Source organism: Pogoniulus pusillus, chromosome 40 (genome assembly GCF_015220805.1).
Source record: "Pogoniulus pusillus isolate bPogPus1 chromosome 40, bPogPus1.pri, whole genome shotgun sequence".
Classification (NCBI taxonomy): Eukaryota; Metazoa; Chordata; class Aves; order Piciformes; family Lybiidae; genus Pogoniulus; species Pogoniulus pusillus.
This window is the reverse complement of record NC_087303.1, coordinates 529,930-550,688: the sequence shown is the minus strand read 5'-3', so window position 1 is coordinate 550,688 and position 20,759 is coordinate 529,930. Positions and strand designations below refer to the sequence as shown.

At 62.0% G+C, this 20,759-nt stretch overlaps 1 protein-coding gene across 7 annotated transcripts; it reads right to left on the bottom strand.

Moving 5' to 3' along the window:
- Positions 1-177: 177 nt before the first annotated feature.
- Positions 178-20,135, bottom strand: UBTF (upstream binding transcription factor). Of its 7 annotated transcripts, none has more exons than XM_064174055.1 (21): positions 19,334-20,135; positions 16,095-16,227; positions 12,805-12,980; positions 12,464-12,547; positions 11,431-11,586; positions 10,627-10,691; positions 9,876-9,984; positions 9,233-9,343; positions 8,810-8,943; positions 7,898-8,039; positions 7,531-7,572; positions 6,684-6,797; positions 6,245-6,400; positions 5,298-5,453; positions 4,369-4,479; positions 4,190-4,278; positions 3,844-4,033; positions 3,562-3,609; positions 3,288-3,356; positions 2,729-2,875; positions 178-1,370 (listed from the first exon to the last, which is right to left on the bottom strand). In XM_064174055.1, exons 2-21 carry the CDS (start codon positions 16,150-16,152, stop codon positions 1,251-1,253), a joined length of 2,277 nt encoding a protein of 758 aa, XP_064030125.1. In that variant the 5' UTR covers positions 16,153-16,227; positions 19,334-20,135; the 3' UTR covers positions 178-1,250. The 7 variants fall into 7 exon arrangements, with proteins under 7 accessions (XP_064030125.1, XP_064030121.1, XP_064030122.1 ...); XM_064174051.1 differs by having other exon boundaries at positions 9,864-9,984; positions 19,334-20,134; XM_064174052.1 differs by having other exon boundaries at positions 9,864-9,984; positions 19,523-20,134.
- Between the last annotated feature and the right edge of the window lie 624 nt (positions 20,136-20,759).

Genomic DNA, 20,759 nt, shown 5'->3' with positions numbered 1-20,759 from the left:
ACCCCCCCGGGAGGGGGTCCAAACTGGGGGTAACTGGGAGAAGGGGGCACAGGGAGAGGAGCAGCTCCCCCGGAGGTGAGTATCTGGGAGAGGGGAGATGAAAGTGGGGGGGAGGGATCGGAATTGGGAGGGGTCGAAATTGGGGGGGGGGGGGTCAGGAAAAAAAAAAAAAAAAAGAAGAATCTTTCTTGTTTTATAAAAAGGAAAAAAAAAACAACAGCAACAAAAAATAAAATAAAGTACAACTGCACAACGACCACCGACAGCGCGGGGGGGCGCCGCGGGGGGGCTGGCGCCGCGGCTCCTGGCACCACCCCCCTGCTCCCCCCTCCCCCCCACTTGGTCACCAGGCATGAGGAGGGGGAGCAGAGCCCCCTCACACACACACACTCGCACACACACCCCCCCTGCACCCCCTCCCCAAATCCATTCCCCCCCCCAATTCCATCACACTCCCTTGGGACACGCTGGGGTGGGGGAGGAGGGGGGGTCCCGGGTCCGTGGTCGACGTCCCCAAGTGCCATGGATGCAGAGGTCCTGGGCTCAGGCTGGGGAGGGGCTCCTGGTGCAGCTTCCAGACTGTACAAGGGTGGAAGATGGGGGGGCGCGGGGGGGCCCAAGACGCTGGAGGGGGGAGGGGGAGAGAAGAAAAGGGAGCGGGCAAAGAGACTTTGTCCCAACAGCTGAGTCCTGAGCACCTCGGCTCATGCTCCGTGCCCGCTGCCTGGGGCTGCCCCGGAGGGCCTGCGCGGGGGGGCGCGGGGGGGTTGGAGGTTTTTTTAATCCATTTCTAAGGGTTTTAGTAAAAAAAAATGGGGGGGAGGGTTTGGTTTGGTTTTTCTCCTGTGTGTTTTTTGTCCAGAGCTGGCAGCAAGGTGCCAGGTAAGGGCTGAGGCCAGGGAGTCTCTCCAAAAACAGAACCAACAAAAACTATAATCGTGCCCCCCCCTCCTCGGTAAGGGGGGGTGGGAGGGATTGGGGGGGTCGCCCCCCACCTTCTTCTATCCCCTCCCAGCACATGGTGGGGAGCAGCTCCCAGCTGCCCTCCGTCGTGTGAGCTTGGCAGAGGAGGTTCCTCTAGGGTTCCTTTTGCCTCCTGCTCCCCAGGCTGGGGGGGTCCTGCAGGGGCTGCAGCTCACCTGGAGGGGCTGGAGGAAGAGGAGGAAATGAGGTTCTGGAGGAGGCCGAGGTGGGGAGGATTTGGGACTGAAACCGAGAAACCAAAGGACGTTACTAAGAGCGTGGCTGGATCAGTTGGAGTCAGAGTCGGGGGAAGAGGAGTCCCCCGAGGAGGAGGAGGAGCTGCTGCTGCCCTCCGAGTCGTTGTCATCCTCATCTTCATCATCCTCGTCCTCATCATCCTCATCGTTCTGGGGGGTGTTGACAGAGAGGGTGGGGAGGTTAGCAGCAGGGCGAGGGGGCAGCCTTGGCTGCCATCTCCCCTTTGCCCCCTGCTCCCCCTCCCCCACCGCAGCACAGGGGAGTACCCCCCAGAGCGAGGGCTGCGACCTCATCCCTCCCGCCGGGGCTGGAGGTGCAGGGGTGGGGGCCGCAGAAGGGAGAAGTTTGCACGGTCTCAGCTCGGGGGGGGGTGTCTGACGCTGGGGCTTAAGGGGGGGTGCGGGGAGCCTGCTGGAGCAGCACGCAGGGGTCCTGCTGCCCTCACTTCTGCCACTGCCTGGCTACACCAATCCGAGGTAGGGGACCCAAACCCGCCTCCTGCCTCGGTTTCCCCTCCTCTAAAGCCGTAGGGGGGAGAGGCGTGAGGGGGGGGGTCAAACACCTCACCTGTCCGGGGGGCAGCACGAGGCACGGACACGGTGTCTGGCCCCAGCGCCATCCAGCACAGGCTGCTCTCAGTTGCACCGGTGCAAAGCTTTGACTCTGCAGGCATTCACACTGGCGCAAACGGAGCCGAGACCAGACTCAGTCTCCAGCAGGAAAGAGACAGGAGATTGTTCTCTGCTCCCTCTTGCGGGGAGGGGGGCAAAGGTGGGATCTAGGCAACACCCCCACCTCCCCAGACCTGCCACCCACTCCCCCCATCTCCATCCCCAAGCTGCTCCTAACTATGCCCCCGCGGCTGCTCCTCGCACCCTCCCCAGGGACAGCAGGGGGTGGGGGGCTGGGGGGAGCCCCTTCTGCTTCCTCAGGGGGAAGGGACTGCTGTGAAGAAAGGCTGAGAGACCTGCGACTGGTTAGGGTGGAGAAGAGAAGGCTGAGAAGGGATCTGATCAGTGGGTGTGAGGAAGAAGGTGCCAGGCTCTGTGTGGTGGTGCCCAGTGGCAAGACAAGGCACAACAGGTACAGGCTGGAACCCAGGAGGTGCCACCTCAACATGAGGAGAAACTTCCGTACTGTGAAGGTGCTGAGCCCTGGAGCAGGCTGCCCTGAGAGGCTGTGGAGTCTCCTTCACTGTAGACTTTCCAAACCCACCTGGATGTGTTCCTGGGTGGCCTGCCCTGGGTGACCCTGCTCTGGCAGGGAGCTTAGACCGGATGATCTCTGGAGGTCCCTTCCAGTCCCTACCACTCGATGATTCTATGTCGCCCCCCAGGCTTCCCGGGAGCTCCTCTGCCTCGGTTCTATCTGAGCCTGGGCGCGGGTGTCCCCCAGCCCCGGAGGAGAGTGAAGGGGTCGAGGGGGCACAGAGTGAGTGGCACAGGAGTGGAGGTTGGCCCGGGGTGGCCCCACTGCCCTCCCTGTGGCACAGCCACTGCAGCCTCACCTCGTCCCCATCCTCGCTCTCCTCCTCGCTGCTCGACTCCGAGGAGTCTCCGCCTTCCTCTGAGGAGTCGCCGTTGTCATCATCGTCATCATCGTCGTCATCGTCGTCTTCCTCCTCTTCCTCTTCGTCATCATCATCCTCTGACTCCTGTAGGGTGGGAAGGGGCTGGTCACAGGTGGGCACCCCAGGATACCAGTACCCATGCGTGTAACACCCCACCCTTGGCCACCAGCCTTTGGGTTTCTCTGCCCATCACGGTGGCTCCCACTCAACACCTGGTGGGTGCTGTCCACCTGCTGTCCACCCCCCACACCTTACAAGCAGCCCCACAAAGGCTCCTGGAGTGGGTGCAAGGGGACACTGTAGACTGAGATGGCACAAAACCAGACTTGTCTGGACTCTGAGCATAGCTCTGCAGAGGTCTAGGTCACATTTGAGAAGGGTCTGAAGGACAGCACAGGCAGCAGGAAGCCTCCAACAAGAGGTGTGGGTGCCCTTGGGACACCCTCTGCAGGGAGGAGGGTGCTGGATGCCCCCAGCGTGGCCACTCTGCACTCACCGACTTGGACTGCATCGTGGGCTTCATCTTGGGGTTGGGCCCCCGGATCTTGCCTATGCTCTTGCGCTTCTGCAGGGAGTAAAACAAACCCAGTGAGAGCTGGGGGGCTCGAGCTTGCTGACTTCCCAGTGCCCAGAAGAAAATCCCACTGATGTGGGGGCAACAAACCCCTTTGAGGGGCTCTCCTGAGCTTGGCTCATCTCCTGCACAGCCTCACCGCACCCAGGCGCCCCCACCCCAGGCCCCCCCATGCCAGCACTGGGTGGATACTCACATTGGAAGTGTGTTCTTTGTAAGCAGCTCGCTCCTGGGGTGAGAGGCTCTGCAGAGACAGGGGAGATGGTCAGGGACCAAGGAGGGCTGAAGTGAGGGGAAGGACTCCAGCACAGGGCTCCCCCCTCCCCACATCATTTTAAAAGGCCTTTTCAGTTAAAAACACCCCAAAAGGGTCTGGAGATGCCAGCTCCCAGAGGCAGGCTGCAAGCAAAGACAATGCCAGACAGCCCCAGGAACAGCTGCCCTCCCTGCAGTGCTCCCCACGGGGGTCAGCACTCACCTTGAGCCAGATGTCGAGGTGCACCTTGTACTGCTTCTGCTGCTCCTCTGCCAGTTTCTTGTAGTGGTCCTTCTGGCCCTGGGAGATGCGCTGCCAGCGGCTGCCGATCTCCACCATCCGCTCCTTCAGCGGCAGGTGGTTCAGCTCCCCATTGGACAGCAGCTCCTGGGAGAACTTCTGGTAACCGTTCCTGCGGGGAGGGCGCAGAGACCGCCTCAGGCGGCGCGCACCGGGAACCGAAGGGTGCCAACGGCCGCCCACCCCCACCAGAGTCCAGCCCACGCCTCCTCCGCCCCAGGTTCCTTTGTACCAGCCATATGCAGCCTTTTGGACCCCAGGCACTCACATGGGAGGTTTCTTGGGCTCTCCCTGGAACTTCATCTTCTTGGCAGAGTTGGTGGAGCATGGAGGAGCTCGCATCTCACTCAGCTCCCTCTGAGCCAGAGGAGAAAGAGGAGTCAGGGGGACAGGAACAGTGCTGGCTGCAGGTGGCAGGGTGAGGGGCAAGGAGGGGCAGGGACCCACCTCGTATCGCTTCTGATCTTCTGCTGCTTTTTTGATCCACATCAGCTTCTCCTTCTTCTCCATGTTGTTCCAGGTGGCCTCCATGGCCTTTAGTGCCTTTCCCCGGTCATTCTGTGGCACAAATCACCATGTCAGATGCGTCCAAGATGCCCAGGATGCTACTCCAGGGACCACAGGGCACCCAATCCTTTGCTGTGACTCCTGTTGTCCTCCAGACAGCACCCAGCCCTAGCTCCCTGCTGCTTTGGGTTTGAAAGCAGGGCAGAAGGCGGAAGGGAATTCCTGATGGTGGGAATGATGATCTCCCTACCAGCATATTTATATGGGGGTAATGGATTTAAACTGGAAGAGGGGAGATTTAGATTGGAGATTAGAAGAAATTCTTTACAGTGAGGGTGGGGAGACACTGGCACAGGCTGCCCAGGGAGGTGGATTGTAGATGCCCCTTCCCTGGAGGTGTTCCAAGCCAAGTTGGATGAGGCCTCGAGGAAGCTGGGCTGGTGGGAGGTGTCCCTGCCCATAGCAGAGGAGCTGCAACTGGATGATCTTTTAAGGTCCCTTCCAACCAAACCCATTCTGTGGTTCTGTGATTTATCAGCGTGGGGGGCAACAGGACAGGGCCAGCCTCTTGTCAGTGGTGCTCAGTGACAGGGCAAGGGGCCGTGGGCACAAACTGAAACCCAGAAAGTTCCATCTAAACAGGAGAAAGTTGCTTGGTGTGAGAGTGCAGGAGCCCTGGAGCAGGCTGCCCAGAGAGGCTGTGGAGTCTCCTCTTCTAGAGAGCTTCCCCACCTGGGCATTGTGCTCCTGGGCAAGCTGCTGTGAGTGTCCTGCTTCAGGCGTGGGGTTGGACTGGATGATTTCCAGAGGTCCCCTCCAACTCTCACCACGCTGGGACCCTGGGATTGCTTTCCCAGCCCACTCCTCACCTTGAAGCGAGCCAGGTAGTCCCCGATGACACTCTGCTGCCAGATCTCCTCGGCTGTCTTGGGGGACTCTGGCAGCTTCCCGCGCTCCTCTTTGTCTGAGCTGTGCTTCTTCTCTGACTGCGCCTTCATCGCCGCCTCCCGCGCCTTGTACTTGGCCTGCACAGGGAGCATGGGGCATGGTAGGGCTGAAGGGGCACCAAAGCTACCTGAGCACAGGCCCACAGCCATCAAGCTCGAGCAGGACGCCACAGTTTCCCCCAGTGCTGTCCCCAGGTCGGCGGCAGCAGCAGCCCAACACCACACCCAGCTCAGGATTCCCACCCACTAAGACGCTGAGGCTCAAGGTCCTTCTGAGGGTTCTTAAGCTGCTGGGTCTTGGCCCACCAGGCCCTGAGAGGCTGCACTGCTCTGAGGCTAACTGGAATAGCTTAATGGGAGAAATTAGATGATAGGCTGTGAAGAGAAAGCAGTGATGAGGTCTGCTTCACCCACAGGCTTGCTGAGAGGCATGAGAGCAAGGATACAAGCACAGGTAAGGCAGCTGCAGTCTGTGTCTGTGTTTCTCTATGCCTTCTGCTTGGATCTGTCTAGCCCAGCTCATCCTCATGCTTCTAACCCTCCCTTGCCGATCCTCCCAACTCACCTTGCACCTAAGGCAGACTCTGGGGTAAGGGTCTGGGGAGGAAAGAAGGTGGAAGGGTGGTTGGGAGCCCCTCCTGGGCACTGTGACTTCTGGGAGGGGCACTGTGTTTCTGTACTACTATTAACTTGTATAGAGGGAGAGGGCACAGCTGGTGGTACCCACTGGTGTGATGATGCTCCTGAGGACAACTGTCCCCGAGCTGTGGCACCTGGGGCGGAGCAGAGCCCCTGGCAGCACGACAGCAGCTCCCTGGACTGCTGGAGATGCCCAAGGGAAACAAGGAGGGGCCCAGGGGGGCACCAACCTTCTTCTTCTCGGAGAGGTCGTTCCACATGCGGGCCAGCAGGCGCGTTAGCTCGCTCTCCGACAGCTCCGGCCGCTCCTCCTGCAGCTGCTTCCGCTTCTCCTCCGAGAAGATGAACATGGCAGAGATCGGCCGCTTGGGCTTCTCCGAGCTGGCCTGCAGGGGGACACGGAGCCACGGCTGAGCCCACGCAACCACCTGCCTCATGCTACTGGCCTCCAGCCCCAGGAGATGGAGGAACCAAGGCTCAAAGCCCTCAGAGCACCTCGAGCTGGCAGTAATCACAGCCCGCATCTCTGGCACATGTTGCTCCACCTCGCCCAGGATCACAGGACCTTAGGGGTTGGAAGGGACCTCCACGGAGCATGGAGTCCAACCCCTCTGCCAGAGCAGGAGGGCAGTAGCCAGCTCATGTGGCAGTCCCAGCTGCCCTTCTCACCTTGCCGGTCTCCGGTGAGGACTTTTTGGATGCAGGACTCGTTGCCCCTTTCCGGTTGCTGCCCAGCATCTTCTCCTCACCTAGCACCCGCTGCTGCTCCTCCTCAGGCAGGCTCTGGGTGGCACAGGAGGAGAGAGAGGGTAAGATGGCCTGAAGCTAAGGAGCTGTTGATGCAGCAGGGAGGGAGGAACTAACATGCTCAGTTGTCCTGATCCAAAAGCCACCCCAGCCAGGGCCAACACCAGGCACTGCCAGCCTGAGTTGCAGCCTGGGAGTCCCCATGCCTGTGTCATCTCCCTCACTGGGCAATGTCCCTCTTCCCCAGCTCTGTCCCCTCCCTGGCTCAGTCTCATCAGCTTCCTCTCTGTGAAGGCAGAGGGGACAGGTGGCCAGATCTGGGCACGCACCCCTGGGTCCTCCACCTCCTGCCCTTGCTGGGGCTGGGTCCCATTCACCTAGGGACTGAGCAGACTGCTGGGGTGGCCTTGGCATAGCTCTCCCCACCTAGAGCTCAACCAAGGGAAGGGAGAGAGAGACAGAGCTGCCTGCTCAGCCACCACCTCCAGCCCACCTCCGGCACCAGCACTCTGCTCGCCCCCAACTTCCCTTCCTGTCTCCACCTCCCAGTGCCCAACTGGAAAACCCTGGGCCAGGCACCAGGGCAGCTGGGGGAAGGGTCAGGGCAATGCACAAACATCTCTGCACACCACGTATGCTGGGTCCTGACACTTTCTGGGGGGAAGCAGATGAGGACAGCAGCAGTGCAGCCCCTGTTTAAGCCATCTCAGCCCCTCCCTGGGTTTGGGTCTCCAGCAGCCGTGGCCGAGGCAGCCCCTGCGTGACTCACCTCCAGGAAGCGCAGCAGCTCAATCTCGTAGTCTTTCTTTTTCTGGAGGCAGATGAGATAGGAGGTTACAGACAGCCCCCAGGCCAGCCCTGCCTCCTGCACTCCTTGACACAGTCTCAACCACCTCACCCCCCCTCCACACCATCTGCTGGTCTCACATACAGACTGTGGGGACAGAGCACCACGGAGGTGACCAAGCACCCTCACAGGGAACTGGTGGTCAAGATGAGAACAGGCGCTCAGGAAGGGCAAGGAGCTCATTTCCGGCACCATTTGTAGCCCAAACTCTCCCATCCTCATCTTCCCTCCCCATGGCACTGCTACCCACCTGCCTGTCCACCCCTCTGGTCCACCCTTGGTCACTCACCTGGTCACACTTTTTGTGGTAGGCATCCTTTTCCTTCTGGGAGAGCAGCTTCCACTGCTGGCTGCACAGCACCATCCGCTCGGTGCTGGGCACGTCTTTCATGTTGGCCATCAGCTCTGCACAGTACAGGGAGTAGCTGTTCCTGAAACCACGGAGGGAGCCAGCATTAGGGACAGCCTGTCCTGCTCATGTCCTCTCTGCAGGCCTAAGGAGGCCCCCAAGACCCTCCCCAAGACGTGCCAGGCAGTGAGGTGCTGCACAAGAGGTGTTTGGATTCCAGGGTAGCTAGAGGGGGTTGCTCTCTAATCTGAAGTGTGCTGCACCACCATAAGCCTCCCTCAGATGTGTGCTTAGTGTGCACTTCATAGAGCCAGAGTTGGGTGCGTTGGAAGAGACCTTTCAGATCAGCAAGACCAAGCAACAACCAGCACTGCCAGCGCACCACTAAACCACATCCCTCAGCACTGCATCTCCGCAGCTCTGAAACCCTCCTGGGGATGGGGACTCCACCACCACCACCTTGGGCAGCCTGTGCCAGGCCTTGACACCCCTTCTGGGGAAGAAACTGTTCCTCATGTTCAGCCTAAACCTCCCCTGGCACAGCTTGAGGCCATTTCCCCTCCTCATCCTGTCACTTAATACTTGGGAGAAGAGAGCAACCCCTGCCTGGCTCCAGTCTCCTTCCAAGGAGCTGCAGAGAGCCAGAAAGTCTCTCCTCAGGCTCCCTTTCTCCAGGCTGAACATCCCCAGTTCTGGTCCAGTTTCAGGACCAGTTTCAATGGAGTCATCAGCTGATGTGCCCACAGCCCCAGAAACGATCAGGGCTCTCCCATCTCCTTGTCAGCCCTGACCAGCACCCACCGAGGCTGGCCAAGACCCTGCAGTGACAGCTCGGGGAGGGGCAGGACTCACGGGGGAGGCTTCGTGGGTCGTCCGTCGAACTTGTCCTTGAGCTGGCGCTCAGCCTTGGTGAGGGTGGAGCGGGTGATGCCCTCCTCGCTGATGTTCAGCTCGGGGTGCTTCTGGATGTAGTCCCTCATGATCTCCTGCAAAGGGTGGAGAGCAGTCAGGAGAGGGGCTCTGATCCCCGCCTGGCTGGGGGCCAGAGGAGGAGGAATGAGAAGCCAACCCTTGCCCTAATCATCTCCCCAGGAGTACTTCTGCCTTTCCCCAAAGCTCGCTGGAGGAGGCAGGGCTCAGACTCACTAGTGACCTGCAGGCATCTGGCTATTCAGTGAGGCTGGCTAGCAGCTGGTGGCTGTGGCCATGAGGCAGAGTGGCTCAGAGGGAACGCAGGGACGAGTGTGGAGGGGGATGGGTGAGGCTGCTCCCTACCTCGTACTCCTTCCGCTGTTCCAGGGCCTTATGAATCCATTTCAGCCTCTTTTTATCGGAGAGTTGAGACCACTGCTTGCCCAGCGACTCTTTCACCTCCTTCGTGGTGGCCTGAAAACCCAAAGCCAGAGGTGAGGGCAGAGGGGTAAAACCCACAAAAAGAAGAGGTATCAAAAAAAGAAAAAAAGGAAAAAAAGAAAAAAAGTCATAAAAAAGGGGCAAAAAAGTCAGGCTCAGCACCTCCTCCCGGCGGCGCCGGCTCGGCCGCGGGGCACTGCGAGCTCTGCTCGTGGCCTGGGCAGGGGGCGTGCATGTGGGCAAGGGGCATGGCCAGAGGTGGATCTGTGCGCTGGGAACCTCTCCTGCCCTGACTCAGGCTGTGGTCACCCCTTCCACTGCAGGCAACAACACAAAATCGGGGTCTGTAGCCCCGAGCCTCTTCCTCAGGTGTGCTGAGCCCTTTTCTTACCTCTGCTCCGGGTTGCTGGGAGCTCCTAAGCGGCGTCCTCCAGCCCGTGCCCCTCCCCCAGCTACGATGCTTCTCTTGTTTCCCCCTCCTCTGCCCCGCAGCAGCGGGGGGCAGGAGCCCTCCTCACTCAGGCTCACACACACTCCCACCCACCCTACTCACATCTGGACGCACTTTCAAGTAGATCTTCTTCTCGTGGTTGTACCACAGCTGCTGGGGGGTCTTGGGCTTCTCCGGGACGTCGGATTTCTTGGCGTTCTGGATGAGGTCTGGGTGATCTTCCCTGCGCCCCGCAGGCAGGTGGGGAGGGGAGAGCATTAGGAAGGTTGCAGGTGGAAGGAGAGAACCCTCAAACCCAACTAAACCTCCCCCTCTCCAATCATCACTGCAGGGCTGAGCCTCCACGGGCTCAGATGCTGGGGTGAGAGAGGGGTCCCACAAAGAGCAGGAGAAGTTTCAAGGGTCTGTCTTGGAAAGCATTGGCTAGGAGCATCCCCTTCAGTGGGCTGGGCAGGGCTGCCTCCCTGGAGCAGCAGCAGGTTGTTGGGAATGCCAGGATCCACCTGGGTCAGTGACCACATCCACGGGGAAGCTTTGGGAGCAAGGTGGTCATCTCAGCTTCTCACAGCGCTGCTAGCAGGGCTCCTGACATGGAGTCACAGAATCCCAGGTTGGAAGGGACCTCAAGGATCATCTGGTCCAACATTTCTTGGGAAAGGTCCTCTCCTCTCAGAGTCTAACCCTCAGCTCACTCTCCTTTGGTGAGTTTCCCAGCTGGAGGGCTGCTCTCAGCACCTTTTCCTTCCTTTTTTAACCCAGCACCTTCCCCACTCCGTTCTGCCTTCAAGCTGCAGCACCCATCAGGGCTCCTCTGTGAGGGGAGCCTAGGGCCGCCTGGGGTGACACAGAGGGGCTGCCTGCTCACCTGAACCTCGCCAGGTTCCTCTCAAACTCCTGTTTCTCTCGCTGGAAGTCCTGGATGTATTTCATCTGGGGACACAAAGCCACCAGGGAGGTGGAGAGATCAGCACCAGGGAACAGGCAGGCAGAGACATCTCTGTGGACCCTGCCAGCTGGGCACCCATGACCCCCAAAGGGACTCAAGGGCTCTCCAGCCCATCAGACTGGTCCTGAAGGTCTCAGTTGAGGGTTTCCAGTCTGCCCAGGGATACAGAGACAGGATCTGTACCTTCTCCTTGCACCCAAGCAGCCCTGGAAAGCCTCATGCAGGAGGATGCATCAGGGCTTTGTGTGCTGGACCTGTCCTGCTTGTGGCAAATCCACCCAGACTGCGAGTTGGGGCACCCAAAACACCTGCCTGGCCTCTGGCCAAGGCTGCCTCCTGAGGTGGAGGCGAGATGGGCAGCTCTCCTGCCAGCACCTGCCACGGCTTGGAGCAGAGCCTGCTCCTCCAGCCCTTGCTCGGACAGGGCGTGGGGCTCACAGCCAGCACTCGCACAGATCCACCCAACAAAGTCCCCGTCCAGAGATGGACCCACGGACAGAGCAGGCCTCCACCCCACAGATCCTGGGAATCAGGACAGGGAAAAGACTGGTCTGACAGGACCAAACAAGCACCTGGGCTTCTCCCATCGAGAGCTGGGTTAAAGCCTTACCAGCCCAAGGCTGGGCTCTGCTGGTTTTACTGGCAGAGCTGGGCACACAGAGCCCAGCATGCAGAGGCACTCGAATGAGGAGTTTGCTGATTCCCTTTCCCCTCTCCCTGTACCTTCTTCTTCTCGGGAAGCTCCTTGTACTTCTTGGACAGGATCTTGGTCAGATCCAGGTTGCTCATCTCGGGGTGCAGCTTGGCGTATTTGGCTCGCTTCTCCATGAAGAAGCGGAAATAGGGAGTCAGGGGCTTCTTGGGGAAGTCAGGGTGTTTCTGGGGAGACAGCAGGGTGGCAGACACTGAGTCTAGGACTGGCAGCACAGCAGAGGGCACAGCCAAATCCCACCAGCTCCCCCCAGTACTGAGGGAGCCCTGCCTCTATCCAGCCTTACTGGTGGTCCAGCTCCCTGAAATGGGAACATCTCAGAGGGGAAACATCCCTGCCAGCAGTCACAGGATGAGAGGCGCTGGAAGGGGCCTCTGCAGATCGCCCAGTCCAAGCCCCAGCCAGGGCAGGATGGCCTAGAGCAGGTCACACAGGAACAGGTCCAGGTGGGTTTTAAGTGTCTCCAGAGATGGAAACTCCATCACCCTCTCTGGGCGACCTGTTGCAGGGCTCTGTCACCTCTAAATTAAGAAGTTCCTCCTCGTGTTTAAACAGAACTTGGTATATTCAACAAGGGCTCTCTTCCCCAGGAGGTACAATATGCCAGGGCTGGGTATCCTGGGAGCAGCCTCGACACCCAGAGCTGCTGGCACACAACAGTTGTGCTGCAGGAAGGGATACCAAGGCAGGAGGGGGGAACAGAACCCACCTCCTCGGCTGCCCTGGGGCTGCCCAGCTGAAAGCAGCACCTCCCCAACCTGGCAGGCCAGGAAAAGGACAGCAGCTTCCCGACCCCCTCCAGTGCTAAACTTGGATGCAGGCTGCCAGCACCACTGCCAGCCATATTAAATGTACCCTGGACTTGGCCCAGACCCAGAGCCCGTGGCCTCCAGAGCCTTGGGCAGCCAGCCGTGGGGATTATGGGCTGTGAGGTGCCTGCAGGGGCTCCTGGTGGCAGAGCCACACTGGTCTGAGGTGCCACATGGGTGATAGCACCTCGCCTCAAGTGCCCTTTACAGTCTGATCCCAATTCCTTCTTGCTACCTTGAGCTTCTTGCCCTTGTAGGGATTCTTCACGTGCTCTTCAGCATCCATAATGAGCTCTGTCAGAGTTCGAAACTTCCTCACCTGCAGGGGAAGGAAGGGCCACGAGGTGAACAGGCTGTGCAGGGGGGACAGGGCAGATCCCTACTCAGCACCAGGCCTCACTGGGCACGGCATAAATCCACAGGGATTCGTAATGCCACCACACCAACAACCTGTCCCACCACCTCCAAAGGATTCACAATGCCAAGGGCAGCACAGCAGCGTCAGCAGCACGGGCTGAGGACTGGAGGTGTTGAGCTTGGGTGACTCAACGAGCCCTGGGAGGTCTCCTGGGTTACCTCGTTAGAGATCTCCATCCACTTCATCTTGCACATCTCCCCCGAGAAGTCCTTGAAAGCCACTTTCTCCCAGTCCAGGTGGGACTCGGTGGTTTTGAACTTGCTCCCGTCGTTGGAGGGCAGATTGTTCCTCATGCACTCCAGCAGAGTCAGCATGTCCTCCTGCGACCAGCGCTCTGCGGGCACAGGGACAGCCTCAGCGGCGGCACAGCACCAGGGCAGGCAGGGCATGGGCAGCACAGCGCCCAGGGCAGGCAGGGCACATGGAGCACAGCGCCCAGGGCAGGCAGGGCACGGGCAGCACAGCACCTGGGGCAGGCAAGGCACATGGAGCACAGAGCCCAGCGCAGGCAGGGCATGGGCAGCACAGCGCCTGGGGCAGGCAGGACACGGGCAGCACAGCGCCCGGGTCAGACAGGGCACACGGAGCACAGCACCAGGGGCAGGCAGGGCACATGGAGCAGGCAGCACACGGGGAGCAGGCAGCACACGGGGCAGATGGAGCCTGGGCCAGCAGCCTTTCCAGCAGGAGTCAGGGACTACAGCTCCCAGCATGCAGCTCCGGACCGCACACCGGGACACGTAATCTCCACATGCTGCCTCTCGAGATTAAAGATCAAAGGGATGTGGCCGTTCCCATCGGCCCGGAGCAACTTTCTATGGGCCAAAACAATCGGAGCAGAGCTAGAAAATCCGCCGGGTGCAAACCAGAGCGACTGGCTCGTCCCAGCGCCACTATCGGACAAGGCGATGCTTGGGGCTGCTCAGGGCTGCTTCCTACCCACGGGAGTGAAGCCCTGAGGAGGAAGACAGGAGCCACACTCTCTCCAGCCCAGGAGGAAACAGGGAATCCACTTTCCAAGTGGAGAGGATGTATGTGGAGTGATGGATCCCCCCCCACAGTGCTGCTCTTCCTTCTAACGGGAGAGCCTTCCCACGGCCCAGCACCTAGCTCCATGTTGACCTCTGCCAAGGTCAAAACGCGGAGATCACAAAGCCAGGGGGTGCAGAGCACAGCACCACCCATCTCCCAGTGAGGTCCCTGATGGTGCAGAGGTGATGGTTCTACCATCCCAGTATTGCCCAAATTGTCAGGAGTGTCCCCAGCTCCCATAGGGACAAGCTGCTGGGATGGCAGGATGGGCATAAGGCAAAGCTGGGGAGCCTGGAGCCACCAGGAGGCCAGCACAGGCAGCAAGCAGGATATCCCAGCACCAAGCATCCCAGCTAACACCACTCTGGAGCTGCCTCCTTGCCAGGAGAATTCCTGTGCTGGGTTCTCTGCTCTAAACTTCCACACTGGCCAGGGAGAGGAGCACAGGGTGCTCTGCAGCTGGGGAAAGGCAGCAAGGCCTGGGAGCAGAAAGAGAGGGCCCTGAAGATGGGCTGGAGGAGGAGCAGAGGAGACCAAAGCCACACAGCTCTGCTTCAGCCTGTGAAGGGCACCAAGGCTGAGGACTTCCCAGGCACAAGACCCATTCTCCACGGCATCCCCTGCCCCACATCTCTGCCAGGTGAGGGCTGGGGTGTTCAGAGCTGCCAACCAAGGTGAGCCAGGGACAGCACAACCCATCAGGGATTCGAGAGGAGCATCTCTCTCCTTCAATCTCCAGGAATGAAAACAAGCTCCCAGAACTGCTGCAGCTCTCCCTCTGCTCAGAGTGCATGAAAACACCACCTCTGCCTCCTGCCTCCACCTCCTGCCTCTGCATCAGCCCCGTGAAGGACAAATGCTCCCAAAGCCAGATCTGGCCAAGGAATGAGAAAAGATAGGTATGACCTACAGCCAGTGTTGGGGGAGCACCCTCAGGGCTGTCCTCCCACCCCATTTCACCTCCCGAGCTTGTCGAGCTGGGGAGCTGAGGCAGGCACAGTCTGGGATCTGGCTGGTCTCCATAGTTACCTCAGCAGGTCTGTTAGGGGCTAACAGGGGCTGGAAGATGGAAAGAGCCCCCCCAGAGCAAAACATCCAGCAGCTCGGACATGTCTCCACACTCCCAACTTCAGGACCTCAAAACATCATGAAGGGGGTGACAGGAACCCCCCCCACCAGTGCTTCAGGAGAGATCAGAGCTGGGGTGGGGGAGGCACCAAGCCCAAAACTTTGCCTTCCTACTTTTCCCAAGCGTGTTCCAGCTCCCCTCTGCCTCCAAAGGCCAAGGAGGCATCGCTGGGCTGTGAAGCTGATGCCAATGTTACTGCAGAAATCAGGAGCAAACAGCCCAAAAGCAGCACGGCCACAAAAATCAAGCAGGGAGGGCAAAGGAGATAACCCCCCCAGAGCTGCTCCCATCAACAAGCCTCATGCCTCAGTTTCCCTCCACCAACACAGGAACCTCTCTAAACCTTTGGCCCTGCATGACCCTTCCCCACCACCACCGTGCAGCAGTCAGCCAAAACAACCACAGCTCACGAGGAAAATGCCAAGAAACTGCAGAAAACTCCCCAGAGCCCTCAGGGAGGACAAGGAGGACCCCAGGTTCAGCATCCCCTATCCCTCCATCCCCACTTCCTCCAGCCAGGCTTTGCCAAAACCCAGTGGACTCACGGAGGAGCTCACCCAGAAGATGAATGGGGCTGTCTGTGCCCTGGGACTGATTTATCCCTGGCTCTGCTGGCACCGGCGGGGCCGGGGCTATATTAGGAAAGCTGCCCCGGTGTAATTAAATCCAGCTCAAGCCCCGCGGAAGGACACGTGTGCGCCGCTGCGCTCGGCGGCACCCACTGCGGCCGGCCGGGGACAGCAGGGGGCCAGGGGAGGCTGAGCAGGGCTCGGGGTAGGGGGGGGGCTGGGTGTTGGGGCAGCGTTGTCCCTCTGCGCAAAATAAACCAGCCCCCCCGCTTCTGTTGCTTTTCCTTCTTCCCCTTATTTTCCTCCCTCTTCTCCAGTAGAAGCTGAACCTCTGATGTCATCCTGGGGTCTGGAGAGCCGGAGGCTCAAGGTAACCAACAGCTCGGCTCCTAATGCAGCCCAGATGTCATGGGGGAAGGCAGCACCTCTTTGTGCCAGCCCCGCCTGCGCCCCGGCGTGCCAGCCAGCCACAAGAGCGCCCTCGATGCTGAGGGCCCGGGGGGAGACTGCCATGCATTCACACATGTACCCACGCCCCCGCTCCAGGACCAGGAGGACCAAATCTCCACCCTGCGTCGGGATCGTGGCTCCTCCACCCCAAGGACAAAAGTGCTGTCCCGAGGGGCTTTACCGATTTGGGTCTTTTTTAGGGTGGCAGCAACATTCCCGCGGGATCCATGGTGCGGGGCCGAGGGGGTGCCGAGGGTGGGGGTCTCACCTTGGTTTTTGGGAGCCGTCATTTCCAGGTCTGCAGGGCACTCAGCTTCGCCGTTCATCCTCCACCTGCGGGCGCCCAGGACGCTGCCGCCGGCTCCCTGGCGCTACCTGAGGTCTCTGCCACCCGCTCGGCTCTGCAAGCAAAGGAGACCCCCACCCATTAGCACCTCCCCATGCTGGGGGACCCACCAGATTTGGAGGCCCTCACCTAAGGGTGTCACCCCCTCCTCCCACGATGATTGAAGTGCTGGGTCTGGTGAGGTTTGGAGGGGTGCAGGGGGTGCACGGGGAGCTCTGGGTGATCCCAGGGGTCCCGAATAGTGACCCCCCTGAGGTGGGGTCCACTGACTTGGGGTCAGGGGATCTATGCCAGAGGGGTGCAAGGGATCCCCCGAGGGGAGCTTGACTCCCCCCACCAAAGGGGGGTCTCGAGGGTGTCACAGATCCACTGAATCCCCCAGACACAGCAGCTTGTGGGGTGCCTGTCTGGGTAAAGAGCCACACACACCTGGGGGGTGTTGGGGTCCAGCACTCTCCCCAGGGGGGAGAACAAGCTGGGATGGGAATATTTCAACAGGGAGGTTCTAGGGGAAGGATTCTTCCAGGGGAGGGATCTTATCTCCGAGGGGAAGATCACCCTGAGGGGGAAGGAGTGGGTGAAAGGCCCTGGTGGGGCACGCAGAGCCATGGGGGGGGGCCCAGCTGGGGGGATCACCCTGGGGGGGACGGGCCTAAGGCCCAGGGGACCGGGGCTTGCCCCGGGCCGGAGGAAGGGGAGCTCGGCCTGGGGCCGGTAGGGGAAATTTAGGCTCAGGTGGGGGTCCCAGGAGAGAGCTGGGACCCAGGAGGGCTCCTGAGCAGTGGATCCAGGCCCTGGCTCTGAAGAAGGACCACCCCGCGGGAGGCGTTGGGGCCCCTCAGGCCTCATGGAGCACTGGCGTGGGGGTGACGGCTCCTGGGGGGGGCAGGTCCCACCTAAGCCCCAGGGGAGAATCAGGGATGAGCCTCCGCGGCCGGGGGTGGGTTGAGCCCCCGGAGGGGTGATGGAAGATCTCCCCGGATGGAGACCCTGAGCAGATGGGAGATGACCGCGGGGGCAGACTGGCCCCGGGGGAGCGTTCTGAGGCTACCTGGAGAGGAGATCGGCCCCAGGGTGGGATGAGCCTTCGGCGGCTGCGGCAGCCCCGGGGGGAGCTGGGTGGGAGGAGCAGCTCAGGGTGTATGACCCCGGCGGAGCGTGGGGTCGGACCTGCAGCCACGTTGGGCGGTGGGCGCGCCCCCCGCGTGGGACGAGGCTTCGCGGGGAGGAGAGCGACCCCTCCAGGGACGGATCAGCCCAACCCCCGGGGTGGGCGACCGGGGATCGCCCCGGGGGAGCGGCGCGGGGGGGCTGGCACGGGGGAAGGCGGGATCGCGGCAGGGGGAGGGATCCATCGGATCATCGCGGGGCGGGGCGGGGGCGATCGCGTTGCGCGCGCAGAGGGATCCCCCGGGGCGGGGGGGTTACGGGATCCCCCCGGGGGAGGGGGGGACCGGATCCTGCGCCTTAAGGGGGGGGGGGGTGCGGGGTGGAGGAAGGAGGAGGAGGAGGAGGCGGGGGAGGAAGGGGCCGGGCCGTGGGGCGGAGGCGGGGAGCCCGCACATGCCCTGCGCCGCCGGCCAGCTCCAGTCTCCTCCTCCGCCAGGCAGCAGGAACCGGGTGGGACCGAGCGCGGGCGGCCCCGGCGGCGCCTCCCCGGTCCCCTCCCGCCCCCGGTTCCCACCCGGGCGCCAGCGAGCCGCGTTCCGCCGCTTTCCTCCCCCACCCTCTCCACAACCCCCGGGCAGACAATGGAGAAGGCGAGGCCGGGAGGCCAAGGGAGCGGCGATCCCCCGGCCCCTCTCCGCTCCCCCGGCCCCCCGGCGCGATGCGATGCACCGCGGCGTCACCACCACCCCCTCCCCTTCATCCTCCTCCTCCTCCCAGCATCCCCATCCGCCATCCCGCCATCGTTACCGGCCGCTCTCCGCCGCGGCACACAATGGCCGGGCTGCGCCCGCCTCCGCCCGCCGTTCCTTCCCCTCCACCCGTGCAGCCGGCGCGGTTATAAAGCCGAGACAAACCCACCTCTCCGGGCTGCTAAACGGGGGGGAGGAGGAGGAGAGGAGAGAAGGGAGGAGGAGGTGGTGGCGGTGGAAGGAGGAGGAGGAGGGAGGGAAGGAGAGAGAGGGGGGAGCTCCAGCCGAGCCGCCGCAGCCCCAGCCCCGGCGCCGGAGCCGCTGGGGGAAGGAGAAGGAGAAGGAGGAGGAGGAGGGGGAAGGGGGGGCGGGGATGCCCGGCTGGGGGCGGCCGGGCAGCTGCAGCGAGCCGGGCGAGGGCAGCGCGACCTCCCCGCACCGACCCCCGGGGAGCGGCTCCTACCCAATCCTTCCCCCCTCCTCCTCCCTCCGCTTTTCCCCACCACCACCGCCGCCCCCTCCTCCCTTCTCCTTCTCCTCCACACACACACCCCCACCCCCTCCGCGACCCCTCCTCGAGCCCAGAAACACCCACCCACCCAGCGGGGGGCTGGAGCCCCGGTCCGGAGGGAAGAAAGGAAAAAAGAAGGAGGGGAAGAAAGAGGAGGAAAAGGGAGAAAGGGAGGGGGGGGAAAGGGAAAAAATATAAAGGCAAAATAAGAGGGGGGGGAGGAAATATGAGGGGTAAAAAATAAGGAGAGGAAGACTGGGGGAGGTAAACGGAGGCGGAGGGTGGTGGGTAGCGGGCGAGCCCGGGCACGCAGCCGGCGGAGCGCGGCGCGGAGCTTTGCCGCCGCGGCGCGGGACTCACCGGGGCTGGGGAAAAACAACCGCCCAGCGCTGGAAGCCTGCCCCCGAAATCCAGCTGCGGCACCGGGGAGGGAGGGCGAGCGGGAAGGAGGGAGGGAGCGAGGAGGAGGAGAGGGAAGGGAAGGGAAAAAGGAGGGAGAAAAAGGGGAGGAGGGGGGTGGGGTGGGGGGGCACACACCGAGGCCGCCGAGCCCTGCGCTCCCCCCCGCCCCGAGCCCCAGCGCGGTGCCCCCCGCCGCGGCGGAGCGGGGCCCGGGCAGGCGAGCGAGCGGCGACGGCGGCAGCTTCCTGCCCGCGGGGCCTGCGCGAAAAGCAGCTCTTTATGTAAAAAATATCGTCATCTTTCTCCTGAAAGCCCCCAGACCCCGCGCCCCCGGCGCCGCGAGGGGGTACGAAGCCCCGTTTCGCGGCGGAGCGGCGGCGGCGCCTTACCGAGCCTGGTGCGCGGCGGTGGCGGCGGGAGCAGCAGCAGCAGCGGCGGCGGGAGCCCGGGGAGGAACAAAGCGCCTCCTCCAGCCCCACCGGCGGAGCGAGCGGGCGGGCGGCGAATGGCGAACCCGGGGCGGCGGGGACACGGGGACTCAAAGCACGGCGGCGGTTCTCGGCCACGGGGGCACGTACCTGCGGGGGGCCCGCGGGCTCGGAAGAGCTCGGCGGGGCCGGGGTTCGGTGGGGCCGGGGCGGGGAAGCAGAGCGGCGGTTGAACGGCGGCCAGCTCTGCAGCGCTGGCCCCGGGCGTGGACGCGCTCCAGTCCCCGCAGAGACGATCGCGCTTTCCCCCGCCTCCATCGCGCTGCGTTTTGCTCCTTCCAATCAGCCGGGCTCTGAGCACCGGGGTCCGCCGCCGGCCTCCGCCGCTCCCCGAGCGGTAAACCGAGCCGGGTCGGGCTGCCCCGCCGCCCGCTTGCTTTTCCCCCGCCGTGTTTTTTTATTGCTCTTTGCTTTTGCAACACTGTGGCGAGAAAGGAGGGAGAGAGGGAAAAAAAAAGAGAAAAAAAAAAAAAGAGGAGGAGGAGGAAGGAGAGAGGAGGGAAGGGGGGGAAAGGGAGAGGAAAAAAAAATCTCCTTACATGTGCAACAATCCTCACCCCGGCGTTTGCATAAAAATAAGGGGGGGGAAGGGGGAAAAAATATTAAATAAATAGGGGAGAGGAACGGAAGAAAGAAAGGGAGGGAAAATAAGTGGGAAAAATAAGGGAAAAATAAGGGAGGGAAGAGCAAAAAGCAGGAAGGTGAAGCGGAGGGGTGGGGGGGAAGCGAGGGGCTGGAAAAGGGGGGGGGGGGGGGGAAGCAGAGAGTTGGGGGACCGGGGGGGGGAAGTGGAGGGGGAAGAAACGGAGGAGGAGGGATTGGGGGGGGGGGGAACGACGGAAGCCGAGCCGCCTCCCGCCCCGCTCGGTGAGTCCGCTTCGGGCTGGGGCTGCGCTCCCCGCCCGCCCCGGGACACGGCCCCTGGTGGGGGTTTTCCTGAAGGGGGGGTGGAATTTCCTCCTTCCCTTCGGTCCCCTCTCCCTTTTCTCCCTCTCTTAATTTTTTTTAATGCAATTTCTCCAACTCCACCTTTGTTGTGCTGGGCGTCATTCCCCGCAGCCAATCCCGGCCAGGCAGCTGCCTGCACATTACCGGCCAGCCCCAGCCTGCCTGCACCCAGCCGGCCACCCCCGGGCCTGCCTGCACCCAGCCGGCCACCCCCAGCGCTAACGCGGCCGAGGCCGCCCGTGCGCTATGCTGGAGGCTGACGCACGCCACGGCTGCTCCAGGCCACCGGCACCTTCCCGGCTGCCCGTGCGCTGCTGGTCGAGCCCCAGCTATTGCCGTGCTACCGGGCTGCTCGGCTGAGCCGCGGCCATCTGCGTGC

Bases quoted from the DNA above. Each gene is read 5' to 3' on its own strand.
- UBTF (XM_064174051.1), bottom strand. From the start codon at position 16,152: ATGAACGGCGAAGCTGAGTGCCCTGCAGACCTGGAAATGACGGCTCCC. The intron at 4,034-4,189 runs GTGAGTGCCTGG...CCCTCCCCGCAG, and splicing joins GAGCCCAAGAAACCTCCCAT to GAACGGTTACCAGAAGTTCT. The intron at 3,610-3,843 runs GTGAGTGCTGAC...CTGTCTCTGCAG, and splicing joins ACCTCGACATCTGGCTCAAG to AGCCTCTCACCCCAGGAGCG.